Source organism: Bison bison, unplaced genomic scaffold (assembly GCF_000754665.1).
Source record: "Bison bison bison isolate TAMUID 2011002044 unplaced genomic scaffold, Bison_UMD1.0 scf7180017864094, whole genome shotgun sequence".
NCBI lineage: Eukaryota > Metazoa > Chordata > Mammalia > Artiodactyla > Bovidae > Bison > Bison bison.
In genome coordinates this window covers 2129014-2155981 of record NW_011494666.1, presented here as the reverse complement: position 1 = coordinate 2155981, position 26968 = coordinate 2129014, and the positions used below count along the sequence as shown (strand labels likewise).

General features: G+C 40.3%; 1 protein-coding gene across 1 annotated transcript in view; it reads left to right on the top strand.

Annotated features, from left to right (window-relative positions):
- Positions 1–26968, top strand: part of JAM2 (junctional adhesion molecule 2) — a gene marked incomplete at its 5' end in the record, with an annotated part of 83476 nt that overhangs the window by 55342 nt on the left and 1166 nt on the right. The window contains 7 exons of the mRNA XM_010838470.1: positions 5530–5637; positions 6694–6846; positions 11872–12074; positions 14360–14459; positions 17128–17235; positions 19025–19040; positions 25507–25549. Coding sequence (XP_010836772.1) covers positions 5530–5637; positions 6694–6846; positions 11872–12074; positions 14360–14459; positions 17128–17235; positions 19025–19040; positions 25507–25549 — 731 coding nt within the window. The remainder of the gene's footprint in view (positions 1–5529; positions 5638–6693; positions 6847–11871; positions 12075–14359; positions 14460–17127; positions 17236–19024; positions 19041–25506; positions 25550–26968) is intronic.

Below are 26968 nucleotides of genomic sequence, written 5' to 3'. Positions count from 1 at the left end.
CTTTCTTCACAGTCCAACTCTCACATCCATACATGACCACTGAAAAAACCATAGCCTTGATTAGACAGACCTTTGTTGACAAAGTAACGTCTCTGCTTTTGAATATGCTGTCTAGGTTGGTGATAACTTTCCTTCCAAGGAGTAAGCGTCTTTTAATTTCATGGCTGCAGTCACCATCTGCAGTGATTTTGGAGCCCAGAAAAATAGTCAGCCACTGTTTCCACTGTTTCCCCATCTATTTGCCATGAACAGTATGAAAAGATAACATTAATATAACCTATTAAGGATATCATTTTTAAAATTTATTTTAGCTTCTTAAAATATTTATAAGGGAGGAGTTGGTATTTAACAGATATAAAGTTTCAATTTTACAAGATAAAAGAGTTCTGGAGATTGCTTACACATCAATGTGAATATATTGAACACTATTGAACTGTACAGTAAAAATCATTAAGGTAAATTTTAAGTTATGTGTATTTTATAACAATTTTTTTTTAAACTTTAAGGATCTAATGTGTACATGCTCAGTCACTTCAGTCATGTCTGACTCTTTTTGACCCATGGATTAGTTCGCCAAGCTCCTTTGTCTGTGGGATTCCCCAGGCAAGAATACTGGAGGGGTTTGCTGTTTCCTTCTCCAGGGGATCTTCCTTACCCAGAGATCGGATCCACCACATCTCTTGCATTGGCAGGTGGATTCTTTGCCACTGGGTCACCAGGGAAGCCCCTAAGGATCCAATAACAACAACAAAAACAATTATTGCTGTTCAGTTGCTCAGTTGTGTTTGACTCTTTGCGACCCCATGGACTGTAGCACGCCAAGCTTTCTTGTCCAAAAAGAATTATAGGAGTTTTTATAAATTTACTTTAGTTTTGACTCTCTACTACTTTTCTGAAGGATCTTTTTACCTAGAACACATTAATAATGCTGGGCAACCTGAAAAATTACTATTCCTTAAGTGTGATACTTCTTTACATGATAAACATTTAAGAAACTGGTTTCAAATGTGTGATCTCTCTTTTGAGGCATGTCTTAAAAGACATATATGTAATGCTCATATATGAGCAGCCTTATGCAGAGAGTGTTCAACTGTAAGTCAGAATTTAATAGCATGCTTTTCTCCACAGAAGTAATTTATGGCAATTTGTCAGAATTACTTTGGTAGTACCAATTCTATTCTTGCATTATGTAAGATTTTGATGATTTCTAACTTGAGCATAGAAGTGAAAATCAAACAATAGTCGACAATACAGCAACTAGAAAAATGAATATTCACAATGATTCTGTGTGATTCCTAAAAATGATTATTTTGCTACATGTTGAAAAGAATGCCTTTTCCAAACAAAGAATTACCTTTTCTCAATCCAAACCAACACAGGTATTTTTGGCAATGTAATAATCATCTTAATAGAAAAACTTGGTGCATTTTTATATTTCAATATGCCTTGTTTGGGAAAAGTATGATTTATATCTACATTATTTTCTTTGCTGTCTCAAACACAGGTAACACTTCAGTTCAAATCTGAGTAATTTGGTAGCAAATATATGATGGTGTTAAGTATGGATTTTTGTCATGCCAGGGCAAGCTTACAACTGTAAGTAAGAGAAGTACCTCATGAATGAAAGGAATAATGACCATTTATGGAGCATGGACCATATGCACCCAAATGTGTAAATATATTATCTCATTTAATCTCTATGACAGCTTTGCAAGATGAATAATATTGCTCTTCTCATTTTACAGATATGAACACAACTATATCTTTTTATAAAAAGTTAAATAATTTGCCCAGTAGCAACACATCTAGTTTATGGCAAAGGTCTGATTCCAAAGCCTGTGCCTTAAACTACTATATTATGACATCTTGGGTTTCCCATGTGGCGCTAGTTGTAAAGCCTCCATCTGCCAATGCAGAAGACATAAGAGATGTGGGTTCGATCTCTGGGTGGGGAAGATCCCCTAGAGTAGGAGATGGCAAGCCACTCCAGCATTCTTGCCTGGAAAATGCTATGGACAGAGTTGTCTGGTGGGCTACAGTCCATGGAGTTGCAAAGAGCTGGACACGACCAAGCAACTGAGCACATAATATGGCATAATGAGCCCGAGGGCTATATACAGAAAGAAGAGCATGCTGGTCGTGAGTTGAATTTTGGCTGAAAAGAGAGAAGAAAGTTTGCAGTAGTTAGCTTCTAAGTCTAGCTCAGTTCAGTTCAGTCACTCAGTCGTGTCTGATTCTTTGAGACCCCATGGACTGCAGCACACCAGGCCTCCCTGTCCACACCAGCTCCTGGAACTTGCTCAGACTCCTGTCCATCAAGTCGGTGATGCCGTCCAACCATCTCATCCTCTGTCGTCCCTTTCTCCTCCTGCCTTCAATCTTTCCCAACATCAGAGTCTTTTCTAGTGAGTCAGCTCTTCGCATCAGGTGGTCAAAGTATTGGAGCTTCAGCATCAGTCCTTCCAATGAATATTCAGGACTGATTTCCTTTAGGATTGACTGGTTTGATCTCCTTTCAGTCCAAGGAACTTTCAAGAGTCATCTCCAGCACCACAGTTCAAAAGCATCAATTCTTCGACGCTCAGCTTTCTTTATGGTCCAGTCTCACATCCATACATGACTTCAGGAAAAACTATAGCTTCTAAGTCCATTGAGTTCTTTATCCTCAGATGTTGGCCCCATGCTTCTAGCAGATGTACTGTTTCTCACAGCCTTGGAGGTCAAAGTGTTTCCATGCTTGTAACACTCCCGAAGAACCACAAGGTGAAATTCAGATTCTAGGGAGTTGAAAAATCCAAATTCCCTCTTTTAAGTCTTTGGTCAAATATCACCTTCTAAATGAGGCAAGCTCTTACTACTGTATTTATTTAAAAATTACATTCCCTTCCCCCAGCATTCCCAAACTCCCCGGACTTTGATCTACCCTATTTACGTAGCACTAATGACCTCTTCATGTACTGTATAACTCACTTTGTGATGTTTGTTGTGTGTCTGACCCCCTGCAAATTGTAAGATCCCAAAGGGCAGGGATCTTTGATTTCACTGCTATAGCTCAAGAACAATGGCAGACACACAGTAAGTATTCAATATTGTTGTTCCTTAGTTGCTAAGTCCTGTCTGACTCTTTTGCGACCCCGTGGACTGTAGCCCACCTTTTGTCCATGGAATTTCCCAGCAAGAATACTGGAATGGGTTGCCTTTTCCTTCTCCAGAGGATCTTCCCAAACCAGGCATCAAACCTGTATCTCCTGCATTGGCAGGCGGATTCTTTACCACTGAGCCACCTGGGAAGCAAGTACTCAGTATACTTTGGACAAATTCCATTTCTCCATATTTTATATGGTCAATGTGATTGAAGCTGGAATAGAGTTACTGCACTTAAGAAAACTTGGTTACACTATTTAACATAATTTCTACAGAGGTTTTTCATAGAGTAATGAATATAGAAATCAGGAAGAACTCACCAAAAGGGGTGTGTGTGTGTCCAGTTAGATACGTGAAACAATGTGATTATTTGAGTATAAACGTATTCCTAAGACCTAGGAGTGTGTGCTAAAAATGAATGTGGGTGTGTGTTTAATTGTTGGAAACTCAACAAAATACGGGAAGGAAACCTATCTAAAACTCAAGACTCCGGAAGGCCACCGCCCATTCTCCTTAATCAACAGAACAGAGCTGTGTTTCCTCAGACAAGTCCCTCGGCACACATTCGTCTGTGTAGCGTGGTTGTAAACATGTCTCTAAAGTGATGTCTGTTTGTGATATAAAACCTGCTTTTAAAACTGTAGACATCCTTAAACACATCTTTCAGATTGTTTTCTCCTCTTTATTTTCTCTGTCCTACTTTTTATTTGCCATGACCTGTTATTCTATTTCTATGTTTCTAGCAATGTGTGTGGAACAAGAAAAAATGTAGAAACTACATTTAACAGAAAAATCATACTTCTGTCTCATTGCTGGGTTAATATTTTCATACATATTCATGTAGGTTTTTTGTTCATATCTATTTGTATATTTTTAATAGAATATGTCATGTAAATACAAGTATGCTTTTTTAATCTATCATATCATTTAACATCTTGAAATAATTTTTAATGGTATCAGAGATATAGAAAGGATTTTTTAGTATAGTTTCTCTTCTAGTTAAATATAGTGTTTTTTAGGTCAAACTATAATATACTGTGAAGGAAAAAAGTTTCAGAAATAAGAAATTGAGGAGAATGCTGCTTAATACTTTGTAATGACCTATATGGGAAAAGAATCTGAAAAAGAATAGATACATATACATGTGTAACTGAATCGCTTTGTGTGTGCCTGAAACTAACACAATATGGTAAGCTATATCCCAATGTAAAATAAAAATTAAAAAAAAAAAACAAAAAGAATTATGAAGTTGACACTCTGGAGAGCCTGGTTGAAACATCCTTTAAAAATGCACAGGACTAGAGGTTTCCATTTGGCAACTTGAAGCAGTTGGTAGGCGGGCACTGGTTTTTTCCTCCCTGTCGTCTTGTTCGGACAGCTAAAAGAGAGGGCGCCTTCGGTAGTTCCTGGAATTCCTTTATGACGTAAGTGCAGTAAATTCCCTGTGGTAATGTGACCCTGGGGAGCTACATTGAGGCGGTTAGACCTGAGGCCTGGATTAAGTCTTTTTATATTTTTTCTGGATTGAGGTGAAGGTGAGGTGGATTTATTTGGAGACCATGTTGGGTTGGTATTCATGTACTCACAGAGAAGACTATCAAAGGGTGCTGGGTGAGAAGGTAGCGTGCTGAGGGGCCATCTGAAGCTCCATACCGTGACCTGGCCTGGGCCATATGTGCCTTTCTCAGGCAATAGGTGTGAAGCATCTACTACTGACCTCTATCCTGGCACTCATCACCGGAACTCCATCATCTTATTTGCCTCATCTCCTGGGCTCTAAACTCTTTGAAGACCAAGATGGGAGAGAAAGAGTTAATTAATCATAGCCCTTTCTGTAAAGGACTTACTACATCCAGGCCTGTGTGCTTTGCATCTATTATTGTATTAGTGAAAACATGTTGCTCAGTTGTCTGACTCTTTGCGACCCGGTGAACTGTAGCCCGTGAGACTCCTCTGTCCATGGAATTGTCTAGGCAGAAATACTGGAGTGGGTAGCCTTTCCCTTCTCTGGGGAATCTTCTGAAACTCAGGGATCGAACCCAGGCCTCCTGCATTGCAGGAGGATTCTTTACTGTGTGAGCCACCAGGGAAGCCCATTTGTATATGAAGACTCAACAACTCTATGAGGTACTGTCTTATTTTACAGATGGGAACTGAGGCTCAAGAACTAGCAAAAGTAGGGTAGTGACACAAAATTATTTTGCTAAAGAATTTCAGAGCTTTCCCTTCATCTTTAAATTAAGCCAGCTTGGTACCTGATGAGGAAATTTATGAATAAATGAATTAATGAGTGGATAAAAGAATAAGGCTGTTTAAAATCTATTAAGTAAAATATAATCTCAGAGGAACAGTTAGAAAACAAATATTTTTTGTTATTGTTTCTAGAGGCTATTTTAGCCTGTAAATACCCAAAGAAGACCGTTTCCTCCAGATTGGAGTGGAAGAAATTGGGGCGTGGTGTTTCCTTTGTCTACTATCAACAGGCTCTTCAAGGTAAGAAGTTGGAGACTCAATGAGGTGAGAGAAAGAGAGCGCCACATACCCCAGACCCTTTGATTCACCAACGAGAACAGGACGTGGTTAGTGACTGAGAATGTGTTTCTGTAAGTGTGATGTGAAACCAGCAGAGTGAAAGTGAAGTCACTCAGTCGTGTCTGACTCTTTGGGACCCCATGGACTGTAGCCTACCAGGCTCCTCTGTCCATGGGATTTTCCAGGCAAGAGTACTGGAGTGGGCTGCCATTGCTTTCTCCAAGTGTGATGTGAAACCAGGAGAAACCAAGACCCAAAACAGAACAGCAAAAACAGAGGACAGAATAGAAGTGGGTGAACTCCATGGAGGCTCTGGACTGCTCATTTTTCATCTCACTCCTAGAGGATGTAAGATAACAGTTGTTTTTGCTAGTCCGGTAGATTAAATTCTTGACAGAATGGAAGAAAAGATGGTGTGGGGTTGGGATGGAGGGTCGCTGCTCAATTTTAGTAATAACTTACCCTATTTCCGGGTGATCCAGAAAGCTAGGTCATCACTGAGAAGCTTAGGGGGTTGGCACTTCAGATCAGATCAGTCGCTCAGTCATGTCCGACTCTTTGCGACCCCATGAATTGCAGCATGCCAGGCCTCCCTGTCCGTCACCAACTCCTGGTTGGCACTTAGGGGAAGGTAAATATGACCACCTTTATCCAGTGTTTTCTGTATAAAATATTTTGTTGCACATTTCTTTATACTCCCTGATCTTCTTGTTTTATATGTAGTGAGCTTTTAAAGTGTTGATAATGATAGATACAATGCAATGATGCTGGGATTTAGTTCAAAATAATCCAGTGGTTAGAACTGAGTGTTCTTTTGTGACAGTATAAGATTCTAAAAAAAAAAAAAAAGAAAAGAAATTAGAAATAGCAGCACTCATAAACAATTTTTAAGGTTTTAAATTGAGTTTATTAATAGGAAAATAAATGCAGTGATTACTGAACAAAGTGATTAGAAGAAGGTAGTGTATAGAAAGTTATTGCCTCATTATTAACATCATTGTCTTCTTTTTCTAAAAGGTGATTTTAAGGATCGAGCTGAGATGATAGATTTCAGCATACGGATCAAAAATGTTACAAGAAATGATGCTGGGAAATATCGTTGTGAAGTTAGTGCCCCTTCGGAACAAGGTCAAAACCTGGAAGAGGATACGGTCACTCTAGAAGTATTAGGTGATGTGCTTGTGTGTGTGTGGTTACTGTTCCCGCCCTCATCCCCTCACCCAGCTCCAGAGCAGTGAGGCAACTCAGGGCCCCAGGGAGTAAAGTTATAAAGGTGGACCTCCAGCACCACCTTCCCGGTAGCAGCCTCTTCACCTCACTGGCTGCTGACATTTTACTATTACTACTTCATTGTGACAAAGTCTCTTTCCAGTTAAGACTGGGGTAAATCTTAATGATCCTACACTGTGTGCATGCGTGATCAGTTGTGTCTGACTCTTTGTCACCCCATGGACTGTAGCCCACCAGGCTCCTCTGTCCATGGGATTTTTCAGGCAAGAACACTGGAGCAGTTTGCCATTTCCCTCTCCAGGGGATCCTACACTGTACATAGAAGCATTTTCCTCAAGAGTTTATTTTTCAGTCACTTTCAGCATATGTAGTGATTCTCTTATTATATAAAATAGTCTCAAGTGAGATGATAGAAAACCAATAAAACAAAAATGTATTGGAGTTAGCAAATGCAAACTATCATATATCTAATGAACAAGGTCCTACTCTATAGCTCAGGGAGCTATATTCAGTCCTCTGTGATAAACCATATTGGAAAATAATATGAAAAACAGTGATTATATGTATATGTATCTGAATCACTTTGCTGCACAGCAGAAATTAACACAACATTGTAAATCAAGTATACTTCAATAAAATAGACTTTTTAGAAACTATAGGCTGGGGAAGTATAGAAGTTATTCTGGTAAGAAAAGAAATTAGCATTTATTGTGCAGCTAGTATGTGTTAGGCTCTTTCAAGTGTGTAATTTTACCACGGACAACCTGTTTTTTATGGATGAATATATAGATGTTAAGTGATTTTCCAGGGCTGCACAACTAGTGTCTGGACCAATATTTGGATCCTGATAAGGTTAAATGCAAAGCCAGTACAATTAGTTACTCTAAGATGCACTGATAGACAGTAACTGCCCATGATGATCACCGGTGGAGGAACTGATCCATTCTTCTCTTAGATGTCACTATAAACTGTCAAGCAAAGAGAATAAAGTAACTCCTCTTCCTTTTTCTATTATATGTAGGCTGTTTCTAAAATACTAATGATGTACTGTTACAGAAGAAATTTAATTCAGAAAATCTTGCAGGAGATTCAGCTGGTGTATTAGTCTTCTGTTGCTACATAATAAATGATTACAAACTTAGCAGTTTAAAATACCACCCATCTGGGACTTCCCTGGTATTCCAGTCACTAAGACTCCATGCTCCCAATGCAGGGGGCCCTAGTCAGGGTACTAGATCCCACATGCTGCAATTAAGAGTTTGTATGCCGTAATGAAGATTAAAGATCCCACATGCTACAACTAAGACTCAGCTCAGCCAAATAAGTAAATACAAACATTTTTTAAAACCCACCTGTTTATTAGCTCAAGGTTCTGTAGATCAGAAGCCTAGCACCATGGCTGGGTTGTCTACCCAGGGTATCTATCACAAGGCTGAAATCAAGGAGTCAGCTGGGCTCAATTCTTGACTGGAGGTTCTGAAGAAAACTCTGCTGCCAACCTCGTTCATGCTCATTGGCAGATTTCACTTCCTTATGATTGGGCTTCCCTGGTAGTTCAGTTGGTAAAGAATCCGCCTGCAATGCAGGAGACCCAGGTTCAATCCCTGGGTGGGGAAGATCCCCTGGAGAAGGAAATGGCAACCCACTCCAGTATTCTTGTGTGGAAAATCCCATGGACAGAGGAGCCTGACAGGCTACAGTGTGGGGTCACAAAGAGTCGGACACTGCAGAGTCACTAAACCACCTGGTTGGTGAACACATAGTTGTAGAACTGAAGTCCCCATTCCATGCTGGCTGTCAGCTGGGGCCACACTCAGTTCTACAGCCGCCACATTCCTTGGCCTGTCCATCTACAACCTAACAAAAGCATGGACTCCTTCTTGTGTTTGAATGTCTGATTTCCCTTCTGGGACTAACCAGAGAAAACTGCTTTTTCAAAGAGATCATGTGGGACTGGTCCCTGGTGGTCTAGTGGTTAAGACGCTGCACTTCACCACAGGGAGCAACGGTTCCATCCCTGATTGGGGAACTAAGATCCCACATGCTGCAAAGCACAAGTGAAAAAGAAAGAAATTGAAAATAATGAATGAGAACCTACTGCGTAGCTCAGGGAACTCTGCTCAGTGCTCTGTGATGACCTAAAGGGAAGGAAATCTGAAAAATAGGGGATATATGTATATATACATAGCTGATTTAAGAACTGACCCATTGGAAAAGAGCCTGATGTTTGGCAAATTGAGGGCAGGAGGAGAAGGAGGCTACAGAGGATGAGATGGTTGGATGGCATCAGTCACTCAATGGACATGAGTTTGAGCAACTCTGTGAGGTAGTGAAGGGCAGGGAAGCGTGGGGTGCTGCAGTCCATGGGGTCGCAAAGAGTCGGACATGACTGAGCGACTGAACTGAACTGATAGCTGACTCACTTTGCTGAACAGTAGAAACTGACACAACATTATAAAGCAACTGTGCCCCAATAAAAACTAATTTAAAAAATCAAGAGGTCATGTGCTTAGGGCAGAACCATCTATGCAATCTCCCTTCCCTTAAAGACAGATTTGAAACCTTAATTACAACTCTAAGACCCCTTCAGAGTAGGACCTACATTTGTGTTTGGTTGAATAACTGAGAGAAAGTGTATACAGACCAGGGCCTGGGAACTTGGGGGACCATGTTGAATTCTGCCTACACAGACAGCTCTGGGTTTTCCTGGATTTAAGAAACGTCTGGTTTACTTTACAAATTTGACTTGACTTTAAACCAGACTTTCCGTAAATCCAGGAATAGGATAGAACCCTAGAATAACACTAACACAGGTATTTTCTTTCTTGGCCTGAAAAGGATTTTTGTTTGAATACTGGTCCTGAAAATATTCTCAGCTTTGACTTTGAATATAGTTGATAATAATACATTAAAACCATTGGTGAGAGGGAAAGTAGAGATTGTTTATCTAAAAAAGAATAATTGTTGTAGTAGCTAATGTTGTGCTTTCTATTGTAACAGGTAAGCCTTGAACTCTCAGTGAGTGGCTTACATGATAGAAGTTTCTTCCCTCATGTAAGTCAAGTCTAAATGGTTGGGGACAGAGATAATAGTTGTAATAGATAATAGACAGATAATAGGTAATATAGATAGATAGATAATAGATAAATAATAGATAATAATAGTCTTTGCGTCTCCATGGACTATATCCTGTCAAGCTCCTCTGTCCATGGAATTCTTCAAGCAAGAATGTGGGTTGGGTTGGTGTGGGTTGCCATTCCCTTCTCCAGGGGATCTTCCCAAAGTCAGGGATGGAACCCAGGTCTCCCACATTGCAGGGAGATTCCAAATCAGTAGAGATCCAAGCTAATGCAAGACTAACATCTTCAATACATAGCTTTCTGAGGTCACCATAGGTCATGACACCTAGCTGGTAGTGGGAGGGGTAGGAGTATTACCAAACCCAGGTCCCACTGCTCACCCCTCAAAAGCCATTCAAGAGGCCAGGTTGCTGGAAAGGAAGTGACGTGAAGTGAAAGTCGTTCAGTCTTGTCTGACTCTTTGCGACCCCATGGACTATACAGTCTATGGATTTCTCCAGGCCAGAATACTGGAATGGGTAGCCTTTCCCTTCTCCAGGGCATCTTCCCAACCCAGGGATTGAACCCAGGTCTCCCGCATTGCAGGTGGATTCTTTACCAGCTGAGTCACAAGGGAAGCCCTGGTGGAAAGAAAAGTGTGCTTTATTTTGGGTATTGGCAATGCTGGGGACAGGGGCAGGGGGCAGCCCTGTCCAGACCCCAACTGCCCTCACCCCCCAGCAATCAAGGGGTAAGAGCTTTTATATACAGAGGAGGGTGTTACATGCAGAAACAGCACAGTCAGCTCTGACAGTCATCTTGAGATTGGTCATTGGTAGTCTGATCCACACCATCTTGATAGTTTTAGGTACAATCTTCAGTTCCAGGATAGTTTGTTTCCATTTCTTTGAGGCCAATTCTCAGAATTGTGGCAGCTACAGTCTGGGCATCATGAGTTAGCTTCTCCATCTGGGATTTCAGTATCTATAAGACAGGCTATGGCTCAGAATATTATCTATAGCCCTTCAGAAGGAATGAAGGTCCTCGACTATGCTTAATGACTAAACTGTTGTTATTTGGTCTCTTTTGACTGTTTTCCTTTGTTTCTCCATTTTCTCACTTCTCTGGTTAAACTTACTCTTTGACTAAATTTTTTCCACAGACAAAAGGCAGGCAGAGTGTATGATTCAGGTAACTCAAACTGGGGCTCTGTAACAACCTAGAGGGAGGGAACATATATATACCTATGGCTATTTCGTGTTGATGTATGCATGCGTGCTAAGTCACTTCAGTCATGTCCAATTCTTTGTAACCCTATGGACTGTAGCCCACCAAGCTCCTCTGTCCAGGGGATTCTCCAGGCAAGAATACTGGAGTGGATTGCCTTGTCCTCCTCCAGGGGATCTTCCCAACTCAGGGATCGAACCAGTGTCTCTAACTTCTGCTGCATTGGCAGACAAGTTCTTCACCACTAGCGCCACCAGGGAAGCCCCAGTGTTGATGCATGGCAAAAATCAAACCAATATTGTAGAGCAATTCTCCTTCAATTACAAAAAAAAAGGCAGGCAAAGGACATGGGGGGGGCGGCGGATGGGGGCAGGGGCAAGGACCATAGGCTCCTGATCCATTTTAGAAGGAAGGAATGGAGAATCATACAGGAAGGTTTTCTAGGTCAAGGCTGGGAATAGCATGTATTCCATTGGCTAGAACTCATGCATGTGACCCCATCTGGCTGCAAGGGGTCTGGCAACTGTGGCCTGGCTGTGTGCTAGTGAAGAAAGGAAGTGGGTCTCTTGAATAATAGCCAGTCTCTATCACAGATGTCCAATAAGTCCATCTTTACCGGGCTGTTAATATACTTCTTCAGCTTGTAAATAACCAATGCCATTTGATGTCCAACCTTCAGTGGCTCCGGCAGTTCCATCATGTGAAGTGCCCAATTCTGCTCTGCGTGGAACTGTGGTAGAGCTGCGATGTCAGGACAAAGAAGGCAACCCAGCTCCTGAATATACATGGTTTAAGAATGGCGTCCCTTTGTCAGAGAATCCAAAACTTGGCTCCCAAATCATCAACAGCTCATACACAATGAATCCAAAATCTGGAACTCTGGTAAGGTCATTTTAAGCATTGGCCTAATAACTGTCTTGCATTTGGGAAAAAGAAATTATTAGAACTAAAATAATGTGAGTAGAGGGCTGATACCATTGCTTATTAAGTAGAGAGAGGCAAGGGGAGCAGGAAGGATGGAGCCACTCACACAGAGAAGTGATGGGAAATGCCGCCATAGGGGACGAGAAGACAAAACAGAGGACTGGGGAGCTGGGCACACGGAGCTTGGCACCAAGGGCCTGAGGCATGACTAAGATGGTCGTGATGACGGATCAAGCCTGGAAAGGTACCACGTGCAGTCTCATATTTATACTATATGCATTTACACTAAATGCATGAAAACTCTCTTGGGAAACGGAATTCTCCTACACCATTGGCGGAAATGTAAACTGGTTCATTCACTATGGAAAACAGTATGGAGATTCCTTAACAAACTAAAAATAGAGCTACTATATGACCCAGCAGTGTCATGGGGCATATAGTTTTCCCGAGAAAGCTAATTTGAAAAGATACATGCACCTCAGTGTTTATAAAGCACTGTTTACAGTAATCAAAATGTAGAAGCAACCAAAATGTCCATCAACAGATGAATGGATAAAGTAGATGTGATGTGTGTACATATACGTGTGTGTGAAATAATGCCATTTGCAACAACATGGATGGACCTAGAGATTATCATACTAAGTGAAATAAAGACAAATATTGTATGACATCATTTATATGTGGAATCTAAAACACGATACAAATGAACTTATAACAGAAACAGACTCACAGAGATAGAAAGGGACCTTATGGTTACCTAAGGGGAAAGGGAAGGATAAATTAGGAGTTTGGGATCAGCAGATACAAAGCTACTATACATCAAATAGATAAACAACAAGGTCCTAATGTATAGCACAGGGAACTGGATTCAACATCTTGTAATCAACTATAAGGGAAAAGATTCTGAAAAAGGGTAGAGATTTATATGTATGTATAATTGAACACTAGAGACTAGCACAACATTGTAAATCACCTGTACTATAATAAAAACTTTTTAAAAAAAATCAAACTTGGGGATGTCCTGACCTCCGTGCCAGCCATGTGAGAACAGTGCCTATTGCCAGCATGTGCTAGGATGTCTGTCGTTAAACTCTGCCATGACTAGCTCATCAAAAACTCTGTGACTTGAATATCTAATACTTTAGCTTTAGTCCTGATTGATGGATCAAAAAGCTTTTCTGAGGAATATTGATGGAAACCTATTTTTAAAAAAAGCTCTTTCAAATTAATGACATTTACAAATAAAGGTATTTTACTGTCTCATCTCTGACTTTTTAGGGTCGAGGTGGGAGTAAAAGAAGATCATTAAATCTGAAACTTTTTTTTTCATTCAAAGTAATGTGTCAGTTTAAAAATGCTGCATTTTTAGCAGTGCAGGATCACTGCCACAATCATTGTGAGAAAGTTTTGAAGGCATGGTAATAAAAATTTTAATGAATTTTAAGAGAGTATAATGTTTCTTTTCCTCCCTTCAATCTGCAAGTGTACAGTAACATTTAAAACCTAGATCTTCTGGTGACTAATAAAGCATATCGGTAAAGTGACTGAAGGATCAGCATGTCAGTGGGTGTGATTGCTCAATAAGGAAGGACGCCCTGGCCCTTTCTGAGTCAGCAGCCTTAAGTCAGCAGGTCCGAGTGATTTTACACTGAGAAACTGGGCAGAAAATCTGCTTTCACACTTGGCTATATTTACTTCGCAAATTTATTTCTTCTCAAAGCAGGTGATGAAAAGCCCCAAGGCGAGTCTGAAATGATATAGATTCGCTTTCCTCAGCCCCAACCCTTGAAATATCTGTGATGTCAAAGGGGTGCACCAGGGTAGAGCCAAGATGTGTTATTTTCTGAGAAATGAGCAAAACAGCCTCCAGCATATGGATGACAGCGGCTTCCTTTGAATCCCCAGTTATCATGTGCTGGAAGATCATTTTTGGTTTCAGTCTAACTTATTATTTACACATAAACCTTGGCTTTGAGTTCATGGTGACTATCTTTAAAGGAGCCTGGTCCTTGGGACTGACGATTCCATAAAGTGAGAATGCACAAGAGAAAGCTTTCTATCCCACCATGCTGAAAGATGCAGAAAGAAGAGGGATGTGGACAGTGGGTAGAGAAGAGAGAGGAAAAGGCCTCAAAGAGGTCAAAACGCTCACTGTTTCTAGGCACATATATTACATGAGGTTCTTTTAGGAGTCTACTGATAGAGTTATTGCTTAAAGATATATTTTTTTCTTCCACGAATAGCAATTTAATACTGTTTCAAAAATGGACAGTGGAGAATATTCCTGCGAAGCCCGTAATTCTGTTGGACATCGCAGGTGTCCTGGGAAACGAATGCAAGTAGGTAAGCATGAAATATTGGGACGAACAAAGAGTTTGCAGTTAGAATACACAGTTATTTAAGAGTGGAGGGAGCGAGAGATAGGTAAAGGCTATGTCATGTGAAGGATAAACCAGAGGGAATGTTTAAAATCAGCTTGACATAATGTTACAAAAAAGCAAAGATGCTGTTTTAATCCACCTTCCAAACAAGCCAAGGATATTTATCATTGTATTTTACAGATTTTGGAATAATTATTGAAATAATATGCTCAGCTGAGCAATCCTCTTTCAAACAAAAGCTCAAGAGTGTTGTTAAGTGCTCAGGGTCAAGGACTGGGAGTAGGGATCTGAAGTCCAGCTTTGCCACTTATGAACTGCATGCTCTTGAATAAGTTAATTGACCTCTGTGCCTCAGTCTCCCCAAAATGGAAATAGTGAAATACTGTCCTCATAAGGTTGGTATGAAGATTAAAATAATATTCAAAAGTGTTAGGATGGCATTGGTGAATTATGAGCTCTGTTAAGTATTGGCTATTTTAATTGTTAATTTTTTCAGTCCCCCTAAATACTATGTTTATACTCATTGCAGGCTAAAAAGACTCTTTTTTGTTATTTTTTGGGGTCTTTTGACTGTGTCTTGTGGCTTGCAGGATCTCAGTTCCCCAACCAGAGACTGAACCTGGGACACAGCAATGAAAGCGCAAGTCCTAACCACTAGGCCAGCCGGGAACTCCCAAGACATGTTGAATATAGTTATGGATCTAGTTTGCTGTAAAACATAATTCATATAAATTACATAAAATAAGTTTCTTAGAGTCCAATAAAATTCGGATTCAAGAATCTTTTCAGATTGCATGAATTTCAGAATGACCCTGATAGTTTTTATCAGTCCTACTTGTAATAAAATATTTTAATTCTTTCTTGTATGAAAGTCATTTGTTTGAAAATGGTTGTGTAATAGGGATGAACTGGAGATAGCACCCAGAGGGTTAAAGGTCACTCCGGAGGGCTGCACCCTAAAGCAGAGTACTGAGGGCTCCCCCTGACTCAGGAAGTTGTCTTCAGCTTTGTGGGGTCAGAAGTTCATTTATTCAGTGCTTTTTGAGGTATGCAGATGTGTAGGCAGTAAGTCATACTGTTTGTGTACGGTTAACTCTTGGCATCATTTTTTTTTAAGAAAACATTCTTATTAGACTTCAGGATATCCTAAAGTAAAGCTATTCAGTACTATACTCTAATTTCCACAAGTTTGAATTCCAGCTCTTTTTGAAATTCAGGTATACATACTATCCACCTAACTGACTCACAAGCTAAATGTTTATAGTTAGACATGAGCATTTGCTTAAATTATCAGAAAATATCCCTCTCAATGCTGCTTTAGAGTTATTAGAAAAATTCATCCTTTTTCTTTTCTTTTAATGCTCGTATTTAATATCAATTTAGCTTCATCTTAAGAAATACTATCTATGAAGTCATAGTTTTGACATACTAGTTGGTTTTTTCCTAGCATGCAGTAAATAAATACATAAAATTTAGAATTTTATGTTTTCCCAGTTCAGTTCAGTTCGGTTCTCTTTGCGACCCCATGGACTGCAGCATGCCAGGCTTCCCTGTCCATCACCAACTCCCAGAACTTACTCAAACTCATGTCCATCGAGTTGGTCCAACCATCTCATCCTCTGTCATCCCCTTCTCCTCCTGCCTTCAATCTTTCCCAGCATCAGGATCTTTTCCAGTGAGTCACTTCTTCGCATCAGGTAGCCACAATTTGGAGTTTCAGCTTCAGCATCATCTTTCTGATGAATATTCAGGACTGATTTCCTTTAGGATGGACTGGTTGGCTCTCCTTGCAGTCCTAGAAGCATCACTTTAATTTGAACATGATTTCCACATTACCTACACTTTCTGGTATAAGCTGACTCAAAAGTTAGAATTACTTTGTTTAAGGTTCATCCCTTGATCCTAGATGTTTCACAGTCTTGGTTTGGAATTCACACCTATGGAAATTCATAATTCATGAAGTCTCATTTCCAATTTTCTTTTTGAATTCTCACCAAGAACTTGTCACCAAAACCAGATCTGTTGACTATTCTGAATCAGTGCTTTGTAAAGTGTAGAAGAAAGTGAATCGTAGGTTTGCTGGTTACTCCCAGGCTGCTTCACTGTACAGCTCCACAAGATCCTACTTCACACCGAGCACGTGGCTGCTTTCCTTTCGGCCCGAATAATGATACCTTCCTTTTATCGCAGCTTTTTTTTTTAAAAGAAAGAACACACTATTTTCATACGTGTTACTACATTTTCTATGTAGTGAGGCATAAGGTGGGTAGTATTGAGAATACTTGAACTCACTGAACTTTAAAGTTCACTTGTAACCTGATATTTAATCATATGGATTATTGTGTCTCCAAATGCATGCCAGAGAATGCCATATATTTGTATTTTATTTCTGGATCATAGAACTTTTTCAAATATAACAGATTCTTATAAAACTTAGCTCTGTTAATATTTCCAGCCAATTTTGAACCGTGTCCTGTAAGTGAGTTAGTTGACCAGACTTAAAGAGCATGAAACCATCTGTTGTTTATGGTGTGTCTACAAAGGGGAGCTTTTTGAGCTTTTGCAACTGAATGACTACATCTGTCCATCTTTGTGACACGAGTTCACGAATGGATTCTTTTGCATTCCAGATGATCTCAACATAAGTGGCATCATAGCAGCTGTAGTCATTGTGGCCTTGGTGATTTCTGTCTGTGGGCTTGGCGTGTGCTATGCTCAGAGGAAAGGCTACTTTTCAAGTAAGTAAATTTCACTTTGCTAGAAAACTTCTGCAGATACTGAGTTTTCTTCCGAGACACTGTTTCTCCTAAGAGGCTCTAACAAACTCTGGAGAATATTTTTGGTTAACTTTCCTGCAGTAGGAAATGTTCAAGATGACACTCAGGTGAATCATGAAGCATCGTGGCAAACATAGGGAGGAAAAGACAGAGCTGTCTTACCGCAACATTTCAGGAAACACCACAGAATACGTGAGGCACCCTGGAGTGGCATAGTGCAGCAATACCAAGAGATGCAACGTGGGTGGGTATTTATAGCACATGTACATGTATTTAAGATCCTTTTAAGTTAGGAATTGTGCTTCTTAAGATGTAAATTAATTTCTAGTTTTGTGATAAAAATTTCATTGGAATAAATCTGTGAAATGTTTTATCAGTGTAGAACAATGGAATGTTAAATGTCACATTTAGTACAAATGTATTTAGAAGAGAATTGTTCAGTAAAAACTAGAAAGCTATAGTATTATAGTTGCTTCTGAGGTTTTGATTTCTTCGGATTTAGGTCTCTTGGAGCTCCTATTTGGTCATACAGTAAGTTTGAGGTAAATGGATGAGATTTTTAAGTGCTTTATTCTCTTAATGCATTTCTTTACTCCCAGCCATTTTGTGGTGAACACTACTTTTGGAAATTAGGTTTAAACTTTTTTTTATACCAAAATAAATTTAAAGGGAGTTTCTAATGATACTATAAATATGTATTGTAAAATGTTTTCATGAGTGTGGTTTCAAGGATATTGCCTGTTATTAAAAATAACTGCTCTGTGAGTTAATAAATAGCTGTTCTTTTGTACTGTGTTTCAATCCAGTCCAGTGTAATGTAATCCGGCTGAGTCCCCCTGCTGGTCGTCCATGGAAGTACAGACAGATTAGATTGCTCTTTAAAATTCTTGTCATCTCTTATCTCTACCTGCAAAAAATGTCTGTCCGAGTGTTTTTATTAAAAATTTAGTAAACAGTTTTTCTTAATGAATTACTTGAAGATTTTATATGAATATTATTAATTCATTAGCTAGGAATGTTACTCTCATGTTCATCTAGCAGAAAACCTCTCTAGGAGAGTTGTTTTCTTGAACTTGCATATCAGAAGGGGTTGGCAAACTGTGACTCATGGACCAGATCTGGTCTGCCACTTGATTTTTCTATGGACCACAAGCTAAGAATACTTTTTGCAAATAAAGTTTGCAATCTATCTGATAACAGGGCACTACTGTTGAACACCAATTAAGAAAAATATCCCCCCAAAAGAATTCCATGCTTCTAATTAGCAGACCTGTATTACTAGATTTTGATTATTTTTTTATTTCAGTGGGTTTATTGAAAGTTACTTGAAAAAAATCTGTAAGTGCTTGGCAAAAAAAAATGCATGTGCTTTTTTTTTTTTTACTTTTCATCTTATATTGGAGTACAGTCGATTGACAATATTACATTAGTTTCAGGTGTACAGCAAAGTGATTCCGTTTTATTATGATTTCTTAGTTCATTGATAAAAATTTTTGGAAATTTGTTTCTCTTTTGTTATATTAGTACCTACTTAATATCCTTGGTTTTACCTCTTTACCCACAGAGCCTAAAATATTTACCTTGTGGGCCTTTACAGAAAGTTTGCCAACCCTCCATTTAGAAGGTATAAATGTCAGCAAGTGAGAATCAAAATTGAAAACAAGTAATTAATTCCAAACTCATTTTTATATGAATCTGTATCATACCCTATTAATTCTTATATTAATGATATTTACTTATTCTTTTGTAGAAGAAACATCTTTCCAGTAAGTATACTTTCTTAATGCATACTTTCCCCCATATCAACTGCTTTTTTGTTAATCATCTGTTTAAAGTCAAAAGTGGGAAGTTGGGTTATTTGTGAGGGTTTAATTCTTTGGGCAGTGACTTGGATTCATCAAGAAACACATTCCACCTCATGCCTACTTGTCAATGATGTTTAATTATCTAGAAGAGAAATGCACTGTGCTTAGTCACTCAGTCATGTCTGACTCTCTGCGACTGCATGGACTGTAGCCTGCCAGGTTTCTGTCCCTGGGATTCTCCAGGCAATAATACTGGAGTGGGTTGCCATTCCCTTCTTCAGGTGATCTTCCCAACCCAGGAATCAAACCCAGGCCTCCCACGCTGCAGGCGGATTCTTTACTGTCTGAGCCACCAGAGAAGAAATAGAGTCACTAATTTGACTTCTTAGGCATTTGCACAGTACTACGTGAAAAAGCTTTTTTCTCTATGTTTCTCTAAATTTAAAATGTTCAAGTAAAATTTTCTCTAGTAGTCAATTTTACATTTAATTGGATACCAATTATGTGTCCAGTCTTGTCCTAGGGACTGGTAACACAGCAGTGAAAAAACTAGACCAAAAAACCCCTCTGTCCCATGGAGCTTACATTCTAGTAGAGGAAGGCGGAAAGTAAATAAGTATATGAGCTCAGCAGTATGTCAGACTGTGATAAGTATAATGGAGAAAAATAAAGCAGGCAAGAGAACAGAGAATGCGGAGGGGAGGAGTGGAGATTGTCCTTGTAAATAGGTGGTTAGGGAGGGCCTCGCTGATGAGGGGACATCTGAGAAAGGTCTGAAGGAGGGAGGGAGCCAGGCAGATAACCATGAGACAGACGCGTGTTCAAGCAGAAAGGAGAGATCAAGGGGAAAGGCTGGGCATGCCTGGCGTACCTGAGGAACAATAAGGGGATCAGTGTGGTTGGAACAGAGTGAGAACAACTCGAGGAAGACATGCGTGAGCACATTAGTGTAGTGGGGGCAGATTACAGATTACACGCCAGCTCTTCCCGGCAGAAGTTTGGCTTTGGCTCTGAGTAAGATGGGACATCACTGGAGAACCTTGAGCAGAGAGGTAGCATCTTCATACTTAATTCTTAAAACTCACACTAGCTGCTCTGTTGAGAATAAACTGTAAAGGCGACAAAGCGTGGAGGAAGCAGAGAGGCCAGTTAGTTAATTACTAAATAATCTAGACAAGAGCAGATTAAGGACACTCCCAAAATTATGGCATCGACAAGGTCAAGAAGTGATGGTCAGTCAGTTCGGTAACTCAGTAATGTCTGACTCTTTGCGACGCCATGGATTGCAGTGCGCCAGGCTTCCCTGTCCATCACCAACTCCAAGAGCTTACTCAAACTCATGTCCATCAAGTTGGTGATGCCATCCAACCATCTCGTCCTCTGTCATCCCCTTCTCCTGCCTTCAATCTTTCCCAGCATCAGGGTCTTTCCCAATGAGTCAGTTCTTCCCATCAGGTGGCCAAAGTATTGGAGTTTCAGCTTCAGCATTAGTTCTTCCAATGAATATTCAAGACTGATTTCCTTTAGGATGGACTGTTTGTATCTCCTTGCCGTCCAAGGGACTCTCAAGAGTCTTCTCCAATACCATAGTTCAAAATCATCAATTCTTTGGTGCTCAGCTTTATGGTACAGCTCTCACATCCATACATGACTTCTGGAAAAACCATAGCTTTGACTGTACAGACCTTTGTTGGCAAAGTAATGTCTCTGCTTTTTAATATGCTATGAGGTTGGTCCTAGCTTTTCTTCCAAGCAGCAAGCATCTTTTAATTTCATGGCTGCAGTTACCATCTGCAGTGATTTGGGGACCCCCCAAAATAAAGTCAGCCACTGTTTCCACTGTTTCCCCATCTATTTGCCATGAAGTGATGGGACCAGCTGTCGTGGTCTTCATTTTCTGGATGTTGAGTCTTAAGCCAGCTTTTTCACTCTCCTCTTTCACTTTCATCAAGAGGCTGTTTAGTTCTTCTTTACTTTCTGTCATAAGAGTGGTGTCATCTGCACATCTGAGGTTAGTGATAATTCTCCCGGCAGTCTTGATTATAGCTTGTGCTTCATCCAGACCAGCATTTCACATGATGTACTCTGAATATACATTCTGGAGAAGGAAATGGCAACCCTCTCCAGTATTCTTGCCTGGAGAATCCCATGGATGGAGGAGCCTGGTGGGCTATAGTCCATGGGGTCGCAAAGAGTCGGACACAACTGAGCGACTTCACTTTCACTTCACTCTGAATATAAGTTAAATAAACAGGATGACAATATACAGTTTTGACATACTCCTTTCCCAATTTGGAACCAGGCTGTTGTTCCATGTCCAGTTCTAACTGTTTCTTCTTGTCTTGTATACAGATTTCTCAGGGGGCAGGTCAGGTGGTCTGGTATTCCCATCTCTTTCAGAATTTTCCACAGTTTGTTGTGATCCACAGTCAAAGGCTTTGGCATAGTCAATAAAGCAAAAATAGACGTTTTTCTGGAACTCTATTGCTTTTTCCATGATCCAGCGGATGTCGGCAATTTGATCTCTGGTTCCTCTGCCTTTTCTAAATCCAGCTTAAACAACAGGAAGTTCACAGTTCACGTACTGTTGAAGCCTGGCTTGGAGAATTTTGAGCATTACTTTACTAGCATGTGAGATGAGTTCAATTGTGCGATAGTTTGAACATTCTTTGGCATTGCCTTTCTTTGGGACTGGAATGAAAACTGACCTTTTCCAGTCCTGTGGCCACTGCTGAGTTTTCCTAATTTGCTGACATATTGAATGCAGCACTTTCACAGCATCATCTCTTAGGATTTGAAATAGCTCAACTGGAATTCCATCACCTCCACTGGCTTTGTTTGCAGTGAAGCTTCCTAAGGCCCACTTGACTTCTCATTCCAGGATGTCTCATTCCAGGCCCTAGGTGGGTGATCACACCATCGTGGTTATCTGGGTCATGAAAACCTTTTTTGTATAGTTCTTCTGTGTATTGTTGCCACCACTTCTTAATATCTTCTGCTTCTGTTAGGTTCATACCATTTCTGTCCTTTATTGTGCCCATCTTTGCATGAAATTTTCCCTTGGTATCTCTAATTTTCTTGAAGAGATCTCTAGTCTTTCCCATTCTGTTGTTTTCCTCTCCTTCTTTGCATTGATCACTGAGGAAGGCTTTCTTATCTCTCCTTGCTATTCTTTGGAACTCTGCATTCAGATGAGTATATCTTTCCTTTTCTCCTTTGCTTTTCGCTTCTCTTCTTTTCTCAGCTATTTGTAAGGCCTTCTCAGACAATCATTTTGCCTTTTTTGCATTTCTTTTTCTTGGGGATGGTCTTGATCACTGCTTCCTATACAATGTCACAAACCTACGTCCATATTTCTGCAGGCACTCTGTCTATCAGCTCTAGTCCCTTAAATCTATTTCTCATTTCCACTGTATAATCATAAGGGATTTGATTTAGATCATACCTGAATGGTCTAGTGGTTTTCTCTACTTTCTTCAATTTAAGTCTGAATTTAGCAGTAAGGATTTCATAATCTGAGCCACAGTCAGCTCCCGGTCTTGTTTTTGCTGACTGTATAGAGCTTCTCCATCTTTGGCTGCAAAGAATGTAATCAATCTGATTTCCGTATTGATCATCTGGTGATGTCCATGTGTAGAGTCTTCTCTTGTGTTGTTGGAAGAGAGTGTTTGCTATGACCAGTGCATCCTCTTGGCAAAATACTGTTAGCCTTTGCCCTGCTTCATTTTGTATTCCAAGGCCAAATTTGCCTGTTACTCCATGCATCTCTTGACCTCCTACTTTTGCATTCCAGTCCCCTATAATGAAAAGGACATCTTTTTTGGGTGTTAGTTCTAGAAGGTCTTATAGGTCTTCATAGAACCATTCAACTTCAGCTTATTCAGCTTTACTGGTTGGGGCGTAGACTTGGATTACTGTGATATTGAATGGTTTGCCTTGGAAACGAGCAGTGATCATTCTGTCGTTTTTGAGATTACATTCAAGTACTGCATTTCCTACTCTTTTGTTGACTATGATGGCTACTCCATTTTTTCTAAGGGATTCCTGCCCACAGTAGTAGATATAATGGTCATCTGAGTTAAATCCACCCATTCCAGTCCATTTTAGTTCGCTGATTCCTAAAATGTCAATGTTCACTCTTGTCATCTGTTTGACCACTTCCAATTAACCTTGATTCACGGACCTAACATTCCAGGTTCCTATGCAATATTGTTTGTTATAGCATCAAACTTTACTTCTATCACCATTCACATCTACAACTGGGTATTGTTTTTGCTTTGGCTCCGTCTCTTCATTCTTTCTGGAGTTATTTCTCCACTGTTCTCCTGTAGCATATTGGGCACCTACTGACCTGGAGAGTTCATCTTTCAGTTTCCTATCATTTTGCCTTTTCATACTGTTCATGGGGTTTTTAAGGCAAGAATACTGAAGTGGTTTCCCATTCCCTTCTCCAGTGGACCACGTTTGTCAGAACTCTCCACCATGACCTGTCCGTCTTGGGTGGCCCTACATGGCATGGCTCATAGGTTCATTGAGTTAGACAAGGCTGTAGTCAGTCGGTGATGGTATTCTGATTCTGTTTTGAACAATTTGCTGATTGGATGTGGGCTGTGAGAAGAAGAAAGAAATCAGACATGGCTTCAAGCCTCTGGAAAGGATGAAGTGTGAAAGGTTTACTAAAGTGTGAAAGGTTTTGGGAGGAGCATGTTGGAGAGTGGGGTTGAGGGTAGGTGGACACCTCAGGAGTGCTTTGCAATTTTAATATTTGAGATGTTTATTACACTTCCAAGTAGAGATAATTAGTGAGTAACTGAGCACATGAATCTGGGGTTAAGGAAGCTTCTTAACTGGAGTTAACCAGGGCTTCCCTGGTGGCTCAGATGATAAAGAATCTGCCTGCAATACAGAACACCCAGGTTTGATCCCTGAGTCAGATCCCCTCAAGAAGAGAGCAGAAACCCACTCCAGTATTCTTATGTGGAGAATTCCATGGACAGAGGAGCCTGAAGTCCATGGGGTGGCAAAGAATCAGACACAACTGAGCGATTAGGACTTTCACTCTTCTTAACTAGAGTTAGAAATTTAGGAGCCACTGGTGCGTGAGATCTGTATGAGGTCACCACAGTCTCCAGTTTACATGCAACCGGTTGGTTTGTCACTGTCCTCCTTGTATGCATGGAAATGGCAGACCCAACCTGGAGCGTATGGGCCTTCTTCTCTCCTCAGCCACCATGGCTTCAAATGCCATTGATTTTCTGTTCCTAGACTTGCTCCTCAATGCTGGTCTCTGAGGCCCATAACATCCCAGGACAAGTCCAGGGTGAGGTTTGAGTTAGCAATAGTTAGTTCAGGGGTGACCTTGAGAAAGCAGAGTAGCCGGGTGATATAGCCACAAACCCCAGGCAATTGTGAAGATTCCTGCTTTTATTAAGATGGAAAGTAATTGTAGGGAAGGTTATGATCAGAGGAGAGGCATTGTCTTATATATGGAGAAAGGCTGACCACACTATGGTGAGGAAGGTTATTATCTTTCATCCAATCACAGTGTGTGTCTATTAACCCAGACAGTAATCTGGGAGAAGATATCTTTATTCCTAGATATGTCTATTTGTCAAATCCATCTCCCTTGAAATGTATTGGATAATGAATTGGATGTTTCATTAGCTTGCTAGAGCTGCCTTAAAAGTGCCATAGACTGGTGGCTTAAACAATAGAAATTTATTTTCTCATAGTTCTGGGATCTAGAAGCCCAGACCTCTTTCCTTGGCTTAAAGATGGTGCTCTCCCTGTCTTCACATGGTCTTCCCTCCATCCATGTTTATGTCTAAATTTCCTCTTCTTATAGAGATATCAGACATATTGGATTAGAGCCCACTCTAATTAGTTTAGTTAATTTAATTACGTTTTTAAAGACTGTACTGTCTCCAAGTACAGTCACATTCTGAGGTACTGGGGGGAATTGGGACTTGAACCTACGAGTATTTGGTGGGAATATAATGCATCCCGTAACAGATAACTGAAATAATAGTCACTGTGTAAAACTTTTTTCCCATGGAAAAAATGAAATTTGAGGTTGTAATGATCAAGCTTTCAAAATGTTAAATCTTGATGAGTTGGTGAGTTAAAAGTTAGTAAGTCTCTGGTTTGCATATTCTGAAAACTTTGTTAGTATCTAGCCTGAGGCTACAAGTAGATTCACAGGGCTTCACACATACTGATATATTGTTGCATGCTTTTCTCTGTGAATATCATCTATAAATATAAGAAATTCAGTTAGGAGTGCTGGGCTTTTTATACCTGGCTAAGATACATATTCTTCTTCCTGTTGAGAAAAATATATGGAGGTAATATTAACTGAAAGAGGATATGTATTTTAGAATTGGAAGCAATAATGTAGTAAATGTTCTTTTTTATATTCCACAAACAGGAAGAGTAGTTCTGCATCCAAAGCCACTACCATGAGTGAAAATGTGAGTATTTTTAAAGCATATTTATAGAACAAATGTATTTAGGGAGTCCAGCAGGGAAATGAATTAATTGTATGGAATTGATGGATTTCTGCGTTTAATATACCTTGTATCCTTGTCTACCACTGATCTTTAGAAGGAACTAAATAAATGTTAGCTCACATCCCCGGCCCGGGATGGCTGCATTTGTAGAGCAGTGGGGCTCTCCCATCCCATTATTTTCTGTCCTGGTGTTTTCTATTGTTAGTCAGCCTTCTTAGCATTATTAGATCTGGCATTGTCAGCTCCATTTTAAAGATGAGGAAATTAGGACACGCTTGTCACAGGATGACAGTGGCCAAGCTGGGACCCATGTACCTTTATCCTTGTCAGCTTGACCAAGCATAAGGCTTCCCAGAAGACCTGTGGGTCCGTACTCTCCTGTAGTTACTCAAAGCTCTTGGAAATTTAAGGGGTATGGAACATCCTCTGCTTTTGCAGAAAGGAACATTTCAGAAATCCTTGAAAAGATGCAAGAATTATCAAACTCAGATGGTTAAGGGAACATAATTTGGACGTTTGGACTCTTGTGTAATGGCAACCCACTCCAGTACTCTTGCCTGGAAAATCCCATGGACGGAGGAGCCTGGAGGGCTGCAGTCCATGGGGTCGCTGAGGGTCGGACACGACTGAGTGACTTCACTTTCACTTTTCACTTTCATGCAATGGAGAAGGAAATGGCAACCCACTCCAGTGTTCTTGCCTGGAGAATCCCAGGGACGGGGGAGCCTGGTGGGCTGCCGTCTATGGGGTCGCACAGAGTCGGACACGACTGAAGCGACTTAGCAGTAGCAACAGTACTTTTGATTAGTAAGCACTCCAGAGAAGCAGTCAATATGATCATTGCTCAGATTTTATAGCTCTTTGGATGGCTATTCAGCCTTCTGGACTAGCTTTCAGGAATACAGTGGGAGGAGAAAGGTTTCCCATGTTTTTGAAGTTGAATTCCTTGACAAGTGGAGCGCTGCTTCCCTAAATTCCTTAGTACATTCTGCAGGGATTCGCTTAGGTTTCCTTTCAGTAGAGCTTGGGGTGAGGCATGGACATCAGTTTTTTAAACACTTCAGTGACTCGGATAGACACTAACCTTTGAGACCTACATACTAACCCACAGAGTTTTTTCTACCAGAGATTTTAAAAATTGTCTACTCCAGAATCTATCGTGGAAGTCACTTTATTTTGTGGTTTACAATACCGAGGCCTGTTGTTCCATAGAAGACAACCAACATGGAACTCCATATTTGCTCCTATAATTTGTAGAAAAATACTCCTCGAGTGTGAAATAAAATAATCTCATCCCACGAAACAGGAAGAGATACTTGGTGGCTGAGTTGGAAGAACAGAGGCCTCACTCTTTTTCTTGGTCTTCCTCTCTGTTGCCTT